The 13,810-nt window shown below is 37.8% G+C and overlaps 1 protein-coding gene across 1 annotated transcript in view; it reads left to right on the top strand.

The window, feature by feature from the left end:
* The window catches only part of PAH (phenylalanine hydroxylase), a 95,697-nt gene extending 82,423 nt beyond the window's left edge, over positions 1-13,274 (top strand). The window contains exons 6-13 of the mRNA XM_075600612.1: positions 306-502; positions 1,164-1,299; positions 5,870-5,939; positions 6,061-6,117; positions 6,740-6,835; positions 8,861-8,994; positions 9,771-9,886; positions 11,958-13,274. Coding sequence (XP_075456727.1) covers positions 306-502; positions 1,164-1,299; positions 5,870-5,939; positions 6,061-6,117; positions 6,740-6,835; positions 8,861-8,994; positions 9,771-9,886; positions 11,958-12,001 — 850 coding nt within the window. The 3' untranslated portion in view covers positions 12,002-13,274. The remainder of the gene's footprint in view (positions 1-305; positions 503-1,163; positions 1,300-5,869; positions 5,940-6,060; positions 6,118-6,739; positions 6,836-8,860; positions 8,995-9,770; positions 9,887-11,957) is intronic.
* Positions 13,275-13,810: the final 536 nt, after the last annotated feature.

Consider the following 13,810-nt stretch of genomic DNA (forward strand, 5'->3'; position numbering starts at 1 on the left):
TGCATGCTAATGCATTCGTGAGTTTTGTTGTGTTTGACATGAACCACTCCATGATATCAGAATATATATATAGATATTTAGCTACATACAGTAGTAGGTTGAAATAAAGACATACCATTTAGTTTACAAAAGAAAATGTAGCTATATTCCTATATGGCTAATGATAGTTACATTGAATTAGAATAATATAGAGCACTATTTTTGATCTGGCTCTTAACATTCTTCTTCCTGAAGCAAAGAATAATATAAACATAAGTGCCTTTTAATTTCATCCGTATCCTGGAACCATTCTTCTTTATTTTCAGTGGGCAACCAATCCCTTGTGTGACTTACACGGAGGAGGAAAGAAAAACATGGGGTACGGTGTTCAAAGAGCTGAAGACTTTGTACCCAACTCATGCTTGCCATGAACACAACCATGTGTTTCCACTTTTGGAAGAGTACTGTGGATATACTGAGAATAATATTCCACAACTTGAAGATGTTTCCAATTTTCTGCAAAGTAAGTGATGCAATTAGTTTAAAAAAAAAAAGATGTGTGTGATGCAGAAGGGAAAAGTTGATGTTAGACAGCAAGTTTTACAAAAATTTATAATGTTTTGGGAAATGTTTTTTTCACTTCCTAGTTATTGTGAACAAAAACTCTGTAAACAGAATGTCATCTCTTTTTAACCACTTATTATAATTTGTCCAAATAACAATATGCTAGAACTGCATACGTTTTGTTCCCAAAATGCACAGGCACTAGGTGCAAATCAAGACAGCAGCACAAAATAAATGAAGTGATCTAGATACACTGAAAACCATGATTGAATATGGTTCATACATTCGGGTGCCATGTTTTCATGCCATGTTACAAAAAAAATGGTTGCATCAACTGAGGCTAATTGACACACCATGGGTTGGGTGCTCATATTTTTGGGGGAATTAACTGATTATTTTTTTCTGGAGCATTTTTACATAAAAATAATTTGCAGTATTTTACCAAATAGTAGTACATCTCTTTCAAACAGGGTTTAAAAGTTAAGGTGAAACAAGAAAGACTTTGGAATAAAATTTCATTAAAGCAAACTAACCTCCACACTTCAGTACTTTAAAACGGTCCTCTTATGAGGCTTCAGCATCACACCGAGTAACTTTGCCCTTTGTTGTTTTATATGAAGCTTGCACTGGTTTTCGCTTGCGCCCAGTTGCTGGTTTGCTGTCCTCACGAGATTTTTTGGCTGGATTGGCATTCAGGGTTTTTCATTCCACACAATATATTCGACATGGGTCGAAACCCATGTACACACCTGAACCGTAAGTGATTTTCATTTACTTTCTTGCTTTCTTTGTGTTGCTGTTCTTTCTACTGCGTGCTATAACGTAACTTACCAACTTTCCACAAAGGGAGACAGGTTTTAACCGCGTTCAACAAGAAAACAGTGAGAATAATCTTGGAAAAGGATACTTATAGTAGATATGGAGAAAAGGGATGGAAGTGTAGAAATAGCAAACTAAGAACGATGTTGGTGATTGAATATATTTTTACTCCAATTTTTCTGTGTGGGAAAAAAACAGTACAACATTTATCGCAGAAAATTATAATTTTACTGTGAATAACATATGTGCAAGATTAGAATGATATCTGTGGTGGTGAAAAATTGGCTGTCCTGTCACTTAAAAAATTAAATAACATTGTTTCCACTTTCTGCAGTTGAAGCATAGTATGCTAAGAGGTAATGGGAAAGTCAGTTTTGTTGACCTGTGTGAATGTGCTTATAAGTGGAATTTCTATTTGCTGTACACTGTACGGTGGAGGGTATTGTCACTTTTTTACTCACCATAACTTACTTTTCATTTGGTTGTAGCCACTACCAGCTTGATATTGTATAGTCAGTAACCATTCTGACATTGATGTGAACACAAGGTTGAAACAGCTGCCTGTGGGGGTAGGTTTACTGGCTATGCTGAAAAAGCAGTGTAATGTGGCAGGCATAAGCATAAAGGGATCCATGTTAAAATGGATAAGTTTCAAAAAAGTGACACATAATGAGTGCTCATTTGCATGTCGTTACCCAGAATCCCAGACGGCAGTGGAAGCATTGTACAATATGCTAAGAGATAATGGGGGAAAGGCAGGTTTGTGGACCTATCTGAAACTTGCGAATATGCTCATAAATGGTATTTTTATTTGCTAAGGAAAATAGAAACTGAACACCAGAATGGACCGTTCAGAAAAAAAGGAATAATTTGTAAGGCAGAAAAGGATATTGTTAAAATCGGCCATTAAAGCAGCAAAACGGGTTACATTTTTAATTTTTTTTTACAGGATTGAAGCCGGGGGTCTCCGGAGCTGAACTGTGTTAATTTCCCCCCCGAGGACCCCCTGCTTCCAAAAATACTGACCACCATAGGGGGTGCTGGTATCTCTTTTCAGTTTAAATATTCCAGTCACGCTGGCGATTAGGAAGCCACATCAGATGGCGTCACAGCATCCTATAGGCTCCCGTGATTCAGGACATTTAAACACTACCATTATATTAGTCACACAGTTTCTCTGAATGCAAAGATACCGGCACAGCTACGGAGGTAAGTATCTCTGGAAGTAGGGGGTCCCCGGAGCTCAAATTAACACAGTGCAGTTCCAAGGACCCCCTTCTTCAATCTTGTAATATAAAAGAAATGTAAAAAAATGTCAAAGTTTAAGGGGCCAGTGCACTAAGCAGTGATAAACCACTTATCGCCACCTAATCGCTAAAAAAGCCTACTGCTATCCAGTAAGCCCTGATAAGTCGTCGATAAGAGATCTTTACGGCAATTTTTTTTGCAGAGAAAACAAATCACCAAACACTCGTCGATAAGCCACTTATCGCCAGGTTTTTAAATGCGTGCTATTTTAGTAGCCCCGATTACCTTATCGAGGCTAATCACCGCTCTAGAATTGAGATTTCCTCTCAAAAACGTTCCGCCAGGAAAAGTTGCAAGAAGGTGGTGAGAAGCTGCGGACGAGCGGCCAGACGGAACTTAGAAAAAATGCATTTCTGCTGCATCGGATTGATGCCGGGAGTCTCCGGAGCTGATATTCATTAATATCAGCACCGGAGACCCCCAGCATAAATCCGATGCAATAAAAGTGCATTTACAGTCAACTTCATTACCTTAGCGACTAAGGTAATGAAAGGGTTAAGGAACAACAGCAACTTTATTGGGGGTGGAGGGGGTGAGTGAAGCAGGTACTTGGCTCTTCATTCCCCACCCCCCACTCTGCCTTCAATAAACATTACAATATGTACTAACCACTAATACACAACCCACCCCCTGTGCCCCCACATAAAACCATCATTTATTTTTTGATACACAGGATTGATACCAGAGGCCGGTGGGTGTCCCCGGGTGGTCCCTGCGGGTGTCCGTGGGCCTCCAGGGTGTCCAGAAATAAAGTCAATAAACCTTTATACTTACCCCTGCCATCATGAAGGGCGTCTTCGTCAGCATACTGCAGGCCATGTCCTCTGTTGACAGAATGAATACAATAAATAATACAATCTAATGGCCCCTAACCCCTTAATCACCTTAACGGTTAATAACCGCTACATTAATTAAGGGGTTAACCCACCCTCCCCCGCTAACCACCCGGGAGGCTTAACCACCCACCCCAGAACCACTATACCCACCCTGTACCCATTGATAGCGGTACATCATACCCATATAATATGCGCATGAAAAGCCACTATAGCACTCAATGGTCACCCTAATAAAAATACATGAAGGCCCAAAATACACAATAATAAAGCATACACAAGCACCTAAACACCACAATTCAATAATTAAAAGCACTAGCCATCAAATTCAGTTAATAACAGGACTAACCAACAAAATAATTAAATAATTTTAATTGGTAACCAACAAAGCTATTTATTAATAAAACCACTAGCCAACACATCAATTCAAACCAGGAGCCAACAAAAGTAGTAATTAATTAAAAACGCTAATCGATTGAAAAAATAAATAATATAAAGCAATCCAAATTACAAACTATTTAATCCAAACAATTAAACAATAGAAAGGTTTATCTACTTTATTTCTGCTGCCTGGCTAATGTTTGATTTAATAATGGGAAAATGAGCTATTATCTATATCTGGATACTAGTTATTTTGCCAATTACTGAATGTGTTGGGGGGAGGGAGATGTGTATTTATTGCAATGTATTCCAAAAGTAATTTTTTGATAAAGGATTGGTACTGCAGGCCAGTGGGACTCCCGGACACCACCTGAGGGCCCCCAGACACCCCTGGACACCACCCGAGGACCCCCGGACACCCACAGGGACAACCTTAGAACCCCTGAACACCCACGGGGAACACCCGTGGGGACCAGCCGAGGGCCCCCAGACACACCCGGACACCACCCGAGGACCCCCAGACACCCATGGGTACCACCCGAGGAACCCCGGACACTCACGGGGACCACCTGAGGACCACCAGACATCCACGGGGAACACCCGTGGGGACCACCCGAGGGCCCCTAGACAGCCATGGGGACCACCCTAGGGCCTCCAGACACCCAAGGGTACCACCCAAGGGTCCCCTGACACCCACGGGGACCACCTGGAGGCCCACAGAGACCCGCAAGGACCACCTGGGGACCCCAGCCGGCCTTTGGTATCAATCCTGTGTATAAAAATATAAAATCTGGTTTTATGTGGGGGCACAGGGGGTGGGTGGGTTCTGTATTGGTGTTTAGTACATATTGTAATGTTTATTGGGGGCAGAGGGGGTGAGTAAAGGGCCAAGTACCCGCTTCACTAACCCCCTCTGCCCTCAATAAAGCTGCTATTTTGCCTTCACCCCTTCATTGTCTGAGCGGCTATCCGCTAAAGTAATGAAGCTGCTTTAATGTAATTTTTATTATTAGTGTGCAGGATCAGAGGGTCTCCTGAGCTGAACTGCATTGATTTCAGCCTCGGGGACCCCCTGCTTCCCGAGTTACAGGCCCAGATATGGGGTGCCGGTATCTCCTTCATTATTTAGATCCCTCGGTCACGTGATGCGGACGAGTTAAAAATGGCAGCGATACTTGCACCTGATGCCCCATACCAGGGCCTGTAACTCGGGAAGTAGGGGGTCGTTGAGACTGAAATAAAAGCGCTTCAGCTCAGGAGACCCCCTGCTCACGCACACTATTAATAAAAATTACATTAAAGGAGTTTCATTACCATAGCAGATTGCCGCTACTGTAACGAACATGTTACATTTTTAATTAGGGTTGTATTACTATTGTATTGTAGCTATGGGTCTCCGGAGCAGAACCTTGTTGATTTGAGGTCCATTGACCCCCTGCTTCCTGAGATACAGGCCCCGTTATTTGGTGCCAGTATCTCCTATGCATTTAAATGTCCCGCATCACGTGACTGTGGGAATCAAATGCATAGGAGATACCGGCACCCCATAACGGGGCCTGTCTTGGGAAGCAGGGGGTCCCCGGACCTCAAATCAACGCAGTTCTGCTCTGGAGACCCCCTGCTCATCTACACTAGTAATAAAATTTTAAAAAATTATTTTCAGACGAGATTTGCGCAGGGAGAGGCGGCTCTCTCTCTCTCTGCAGCAGAAAGAACTCGCTGGGTGAGCCTTTTTCAGAGGGTCGATCATCACGTCGCCGGCTACTCGCCATTTTTGCAAATGTTGCTATTACTGGTATTTGGGGCTTTCTGCATACCGTGATAGCAGTGCTGTGAAACATGGCAATTTAAAAACCCTGGCGATTTTAATTTTTTTTTATCAGCCCTTAGTGCCTAGGCCCCATAGTCGGTATTGCTGCTTTAAAATGAAATTATATTTATGGTGTTTTAGTTTGTCCAAAAACAGTTGTTGATTATTTTGGTAGTGACATCTGCCATGAGCTACTGGGACATGCCCCTCTGTTTGCTGATCGGAGTTTTGCTCAGTTTTCACAAGTAAGAACTTTTGTTTCTTTTTTACATCAGTCATCAGACCATTATCCAGTGTAATACTTGTTATATAATACAAATACATTCTAATAATACTCAATGATAAACAAATATTGTATATTTTCAGGAAATTGGACTGGCATCTCTTGGCGCTCCAGATGAGTACATTGAGATGCTTGCTACGGTAATATGAAAGCAATTGATCACTCAAATTAGATTTGTTTTTCTTTTATACATTTACATGACACCCCTAATAATCTCCTTTTTGGGTAGTTTCATGCTTTGTGTTCTGAAAAGTATCAAAGCCTTAGGGGAAAGAGTTTATCAACAATTGACAATATTCCTTGCCTGTTTTATTCTGGGTTATAGGGATCTTCTATATTGCAATCCTATGTGATACCTCTATAATGTGTCAAGTGCAGACCTAAATAAAAAAAAAATTCCCTCTGTTTTTAATTCTCCTACTACAGTATCTGTCCAAAATAAAAACATTTTGGGTTGCTGCTACAGGCCATTAACGTTTGTACAGTATCTATAAAGTTATCCGACCATATAGAAAGCTTACAAAAAGTTCTCATGTTAATCCAATCCAGTGGCACGTTTCAATATAAAGTGTCTTCTTTAGCGAGTTATGGAAAATATTTTTTCAAACTCCAGTGCACCAAAGCGACCAATAGTAAGGGTTGTAATACAATTATAATGTGCCACTTCATACCATACATAGTAGTACAGTGTTTCCTGACACACCAAACCAACCTTACTGGCTAATATTACAGCATGCTTCTTGTGTTTTATTTTACTGCTAGGTATATTGGTTTACAGCGGAATTTGGACTTTGTAAACAGGGCGGTAAGATGAAGGCATACGGTGCTGGTCTACTCTCTTCATTTGGGGAACTGCAGGTCCGAATACTATCTATTATGCTTCAATAATTTCATGTTTTGTTTTTCAGCATCTTAGCATCTTTGACAATTTGCTCTTGTGGGAGTTAAAGAATTGTGGAAAGTGTTGTACATTGTACGGAGCTGAAGGGGAGTCGGCTCTGGAAATATAAGACAATACGTTATTGAGAATATGATCAGTTTATGGAATAGCCTCCTAGATGATTAGGGGAAACACAGTAGGGTAATTGGCAAATACACTATCCAGCAAAACGTTAACACCTCCTCCCCCAGGTTCAAAAAAGCAACAATATGTTTGCAGGAAACAGCAGCATATTGATCAAAAGGAGAAATTCCATTGAAATAAATCAGATTGCTTTTCTTTGATTAATTTGGAACAGTTTTGCAGTTTAGTGGCATTAATCAATAAATCCCACGGTTTTATGTTAGAAATGTATTCTGTGCCACACTTTTTTACGTGATGTATTTACTAATGTGTGATATTCATTAACCAATGTAAACAGTCATTTCATTGTAATGCCCTCTAACAGGCTGATGTGCTGTATACAGGAATAGGGGTATTCTGGCGGTTTACTGCTGCCGTCGGGGCACGAAAATGGAAATCCACACGCAATCAATTAAAAAGGCTGTTTAATGAGTGCATATACACCAAAAAGTGTTCTGATGTTTTTTTTAAATATTTATTAATATACATTTCTTTAATAGTGTAGATGTGCAGGGGGTCTCCGGAGCTGAACCACGTTGGTTTCAGGTCCATGGACCACCTGCTTCCCAAGATACAGGCCCCATTATGGGGTGCCTTTATCCCTCTACATTGAAAAGTCCCGCGTCACGTGACCAGCACCCCATAAAGGGGCCTGTATCTCTGGAAACAGGGGGTCCCTGGACCTGAAACCAACGTGGTTCTGCTCCGGAGACCCCCTGCACATCTACACTATTCAAGAAATGTATATTTAAATAAATAATTTTCGGGCGATATTTCCGCTGTGAGAGGCGGCTCTCTCAGAGCCGCTCTCTCTGCAGCAGAAATGAATCGCCAGTTTAGGCCTTTTCAGAGTCTCGATGCGGTCACTGGCAGCAACTCGCCCGTTTTGGGCATTTTGCTATCACTGGTTATCGAGCCTTTCTGAATACCGTGATAGCAACACCCAAAAAAACGCCATTTTACATTCCCTGGCGATTTTTTTTATCAACCCTCTCTGAATAAGGCCCTATATGTTCGACACATGATGAGGTTTGAGTGCAGTTTATCTGTGGGCTTTTTCTGATCCCCTCTGTGGGATCAATTTTACTGCCTACCCTATCTCCCCAGAAGCACCTACCTGTACCAAACATCTTTACTTTTATCTCATTTATCTAGGTTGAGCGTGAGGTTATTATTTTTGTGGTATTCAGGCTTTAAGGTGTCTTATGGCAGAAGACTGCTTAGTAAAAATGGCCCATAATTAGGGACTCCGGTTTTATGTTTTTAATGAAAAACACCAGAAATCCCAACCTTGTACATCCAGTTAAAACTGATAATAACTCGAAAATTAAACATCATTTCCTTTGAGTTCCACCTCCATGTAGCTGCTAAGCAACAGGTAGGAGACAAAAACAATACATAGGTAGTATGAAAACTAAAAATAAGTGTAAACACCAAATGCAATTCCATTTTTTTTCAATATTAACACTGATCAACACAATTAAAAAAAAAAATGAAAACACAGAAAACAATAAAATAAAGAAACACAGGTTTTACAAAAAAATTAACCCCTGAAAACCGGAATCCCTACGCATAATTTAGATGTTAGTGACATAAGTGGGTGCATTCTTTGTCCAGAAATACTGTTTAGAAGTTAAGCAAATATAGGCACAGATAAAAAAAATGAAGTCCTTTGTAATTAAATTAACTGCAGCAGATTAAATCATGTCCTGCTGTTCAGTATAAAATAGACAGCTAGAAAAAGCTCATAATGTTGTATCAAGTCAAAATCTTTCTCTTTAAAAATGTAATATTAAATATATGGTTTTTTTTTTGCAAAGTATTGTTTAACAGATAAACCGGAATTTAAACCTTTTGAACCTGAAAGCACAGCACTACAAAAGTATCCAATAACAGATTTTCAACCGGTATATTTTATTGCTGACAGTTTTGAAAATGCAAAAGAAAAAGTAAGGTGAGCATCCTATATTTCTGGGTAAATCTTTCTAGAGAAAAAAGGGGAAAAATTTTGAGGGAAAAATAGGAACGTTGCTACATTAATGTAATATGGTTATATTTAGGATACTACCATAATATGCATCCATTGCATATATTAATTAAGCTTTAGTATTATTATTATTGTTGTTTATTTATAAAGCATCAACAAATTCCACAGCATCTATGGAGCGATGGCTGTGGTGTGTGTGGTATATGATAGATTCCAAAGTATTTGTCCCTCTGCTACAGTAACTTGAACCATTTTCCATTTTGGATTAGTCAGCTCAAAACTGTGTTATTTTATTTCATAGCAGATTACTTTATGTTTTAATTTTCCTCTTGCTTATTGTCGTTCACTGTGAAATTCTCCATTATTTTTCTATTTTAGAGAACTATTGAAATATCACATATTTTTGCTAACTTTTTTTTACTACAATTTGAAATATTCTAAGACATACTGTATAGATCTATACTATTCAGTGCAGTGTTGCATTTCTGCATTCTGTTTTCAGTGCTGTAAATTGAGATTCCAATGATCTGGTATCAAAATGAATATGTATTGTGTAATAGCTGATATCCGTTATTGTACTTTAGGAGAGTAAAACAAATCATTCAAATGGCAACTCCAATATATGGTTCTAAGTGGGCTTGTAACTGTAATGAATAAATAAAGCATTTTTATTTCTATGTTAAATAGTACATGAGTAAATGAAAATAATAGAATAATTCATATTGTGTTACATTTTACAACAGGAAATTTGCAGCCACCATTCCTCGGCCTTTCTCTGTTCGCTACAACCCATACACACAAAGCATTGAGGTTCTGGACAATGTAGAACAGTTGAAGAATCTTGCTGACTGCATTAGTGGTAAGTCTTTTTGTTTCAGATACTTTTACCCATGGTTACAAATATCACATTGGATACATTTCATGAGAGAAAAAGTCTCATCTATTATTCCTGTTTATGCATCCTCTGCACTCTGCATATGACCAACTTGTTTCCCACTTGCACCAATTCTGGGTTGTGTCAGTCCATGCTCTTTTACTTTGCAACGATTGTATCTACACGAGAAGCAATTGTAACTAAGTATAAACAGAGCTACTGCGTCAGTTCCAAATCATTCATTAAAAAGAATCACAGTTTATTAGTTTGACCTTAAAAAACATTGAACAACTTACAATACCAAGTTGACATCGAGTTCCAGAAGAGCATGACCTGGTTCCAGAGCTTTAGAAAACAATGTACATGTTGTTAAATGCTGCTAAAAGGTTGCTGAGCAATTGTATATTAAATGGAAGAATACAAAAGATATATAAATCTCGGAGTGTTGAGATCATAGCATGTGGATCATAAGCATGCGGATCATAGCATGCGGATCATAGCATGCGGATCATTGCATGCGGATCATAGCATGCGCCACCAGGGTCACAACTGTAGGGCTGGTTGCCCTGTGGAAATTTTTTGTAAACAATTTCCAAGTACATTTTGTGAGGCTTCCCTGAAATAGTTACATTATCACATTGTCACATCCTGTAATTGTTGAGTTTAGTAGACATTTGTATCCACTATCAACTTTCTGAGTTGCAATTCCTCTATTTTGAAAAAACTTTTTGTAAATGTTACCTAAAAAAAAATATTTTTCGAATGCTTTTATTGACTGACAGTTTTTTTCATGATAAAGAACTAAATATTTAACTATAAATGGCTAAAATGCCTATAAAAGTAGTGATGTCATGCCTGATATAAACATTTTTTGGTAAACTTTTTAATCATTAGGATTAACCTTTTCGGAATTTATTTTTAAAATATTCATGCAAAATGTTTTTCTCTTGAAATAGAAGGTCAACATAGTTTTATTAAAATTAATAGATTTCTTAGTAATGATAGTGTAATGTTATGTTAGTAAATATAATGTACAGTAGCTGTGCTCCACAGTGCTATCCCACCATGGCCTCTGCTTTTAGATTTTTGGGGGACAGAAAACGTCACTTTCCTTTCTCCTTCGGAATAACAGTTTTATTGCTTAATGCTGCCTAGGGATTCAGCTATACAATTCATATCATTCGAGTTCTAAAGAAGAAATGCTCAGAACGAAAAATTGGCTGAAAAGGTTTCAAGGATCCATGTAACAATACAAATGGAAATTCGCTTTGGGACATAGCAATTTGTTTTATATACAGCCTGTGGCTGCACCCAGACCCTGAAAGGGGGCCTTTTAAGTTGTGGTTGTGACTTTTCCTCCTTCACCACTATCACTGGATAGGAGTAAAACATACTTTCTGTCACGCTATTGGAAACTAACACAACATTGTGCTACAACAACGTGGCATTAGGCCTATGCTAAAAAGATGACTAACAGCCATTGTTTGTGATATAATTAGCTTGGCGGATATGTGTTAACCTCAGAGAGTCATGTTATTTGAAGCTAACGCAACGAGGTGCTACAACAATGTGGCGTTATGCCTATGCTAAGTTTAGTTATGACAACTAACGTAATGTTAAGTCCCTGCTTTAAACTTAATGGTCTTTAGTGGATATGCAATGTAATGAATTATAGTTTACACAATTCTTTTTTTTTAGGAGAAACCAAGAGAACGTTATTTTATTACCCTTTGCATATATACGATAAGGCTTAACGTCAGATTAACTTAGGTTAACGTCATGTTAATACAAGTCACTTAATAGAGCTTTTGTGGATCTGGACCTTAGTCTCTTCAAATTATTCACCTTTACCTGTATTATCATGAGGGCAAGGTTTCAGGGCTCTTTTAAGGAAGGCTTTCCCCTAGTATTCTGTATTGCCCTCTCCATTGTATCCATTCACCCGTTGGTTCAACATCTCTGCTTCAAATTACATTTCTGCTACTACTTTCCTTGTTTTAGATACAGTAAATGTAACAATTCTAAATTGTGTGTATTATCTGTGTTTTCCCAACAGGTGAAATTGGGATTCTCTGCAGTGCTCTCAGAAAGCTGGAGTGAGCATCGCTCAGACATTACGTCCACAATTATTTGATTCTTGATTTGGATAAATATCCATATCCATTCAGAATTACTAAATTAAAGTCAGTTGAAAGAATTCAAATGTTGAAAGGATATCAAGGTTAGACTGTATTTGTATATGTTTAAAACAGCATTTTTTTGTACTGCTTAAAGCCCAAGGCAGGGGTGCTGCTCAGGTTGAGTCCCCAAGGGCTAGGTTTTCAGGGCAATACATAACAAAGAAAGTTGTCATAATTGGTTAAGTATATGATAATTAGAGAAATCCTTAAAACCTGGTCTGATGAGATCCCTCAAGGACTGAACATGAGTAGTAATTGTCTACGCCCACATTTATTATGCAGCACTATGCAATAAGTAGACAAATTTGCAAACCAGGTGGTTTGCCCTTTGTATGAGTAAAATGTAGCGAAAATCATCAAGCCTTGCAAAACATTTTTTTTCCAAGTATTAAAATTTTACGTACAGGTCTTATAACCCTAAATTCAGGTCACATGACCCTTTACATAAAGCCATTTTTGCTAAATTCTGGCAATTTTTGAGCGATATGACTTTCACAAAAATGCTAAATTAAAGAGAAATTCACTAAGTTCTGTGACATTCACACCTCTTTAGTCATACAATAAGACAGCATACAGCTTGTTCAAATAGTGTGTAACGGCTCCAGAAGGTGTCCTATGCTATCCACTTAGTAAATAAGGCCCAGTATCTTATACATTTAAACTTAATACATTAAAAGCATATCTAAGCACCTTATATATAGTCTTTAAATTCATATATTACCATATATACAGTATATTAACATATGTAACTATATGAAAGTTAGACTAGCTGTGCATAATCATGTGTAAAAAACTGTCTGTATAATGGATAACAACAGTATAAATGTCTATTCTTTGTATGTATTCATAATATTTAGCTAATGTTTTCATTGAATCAATATTACATTCACACAGTAAACTGTCTGTTGTATTCAGAATTCATTATTCACTTAAGCTACTAAGCTTTTATTTTCTTTAAAGGCATATGTACTGAAATATTGGCATAGTTTATGGTATAAATAGTGACATTTTAAATGAATAAAACAATTAAGTAATTTTTTTTTCAAATCACTCAGCAATAAAATAAATCTGTTGTCAGAATATGTTTCAAACAAACAATTCTTGAAAATACTTACTGAAAATGCTTTGTTTAACACACTTTCTTTTTTCTGAATATTCTTATTATGCAAATAAAGGATATTTTGCGATCAAAATGTCTCCAATATATGATTAAATTGACCGCCAAAACCAAATAAGCCTCCAGCGCCGACATATTTTCAGTGTTATTTTAGCTTGTGCTTTGAGCAGATCGCTACTTCCTATACTTGTTTCTTAATGAGTATTCTCTTTCTATATGGTTCAGTAGTATTTATCAAATAAAGTTGTCAGGGCTAGAGCTACACTTGTATTTTAATTAATTAGGAGATTAAATGTATGAAACAGTAAATGGGTAACTATAATAAACTTTTACATCCCTCCATGCCATGTGGAAACCATACACAATGTTTACACCAACATTTCCTTAGTGTTTCCTTTTATGTGGAAGTCATATAAAATCACTTAGATTAATAATTATTTAAAAAAAAAACAGATAAAAAATATATCGGACAAAGAGCCATTAATGGTAACAAGGGTTGTTACCTACAGGATGTGGGCCTATAGCTGGCAGTGCAAAACAGGACATAATAAAGGGTCTTGATTATGAAAAATGTTGTACTTTCTGCACTCCTCAAATAGATCACATTAAATA

The sequence above is a fragment of the Ascaphus truei genome, chromosome 5, assembly GCF_040206685.1.
Source record: "Ascaphus truei isolate aAscTru1 chromosome 5, aAscTru1.hap1, whole genome shotgun sequence".
NCBI lineage: Eukaryota > Metazoa > Chordata > Amphibia > Anura > Ascaphidae > Ascaphus > Ascaphus truei.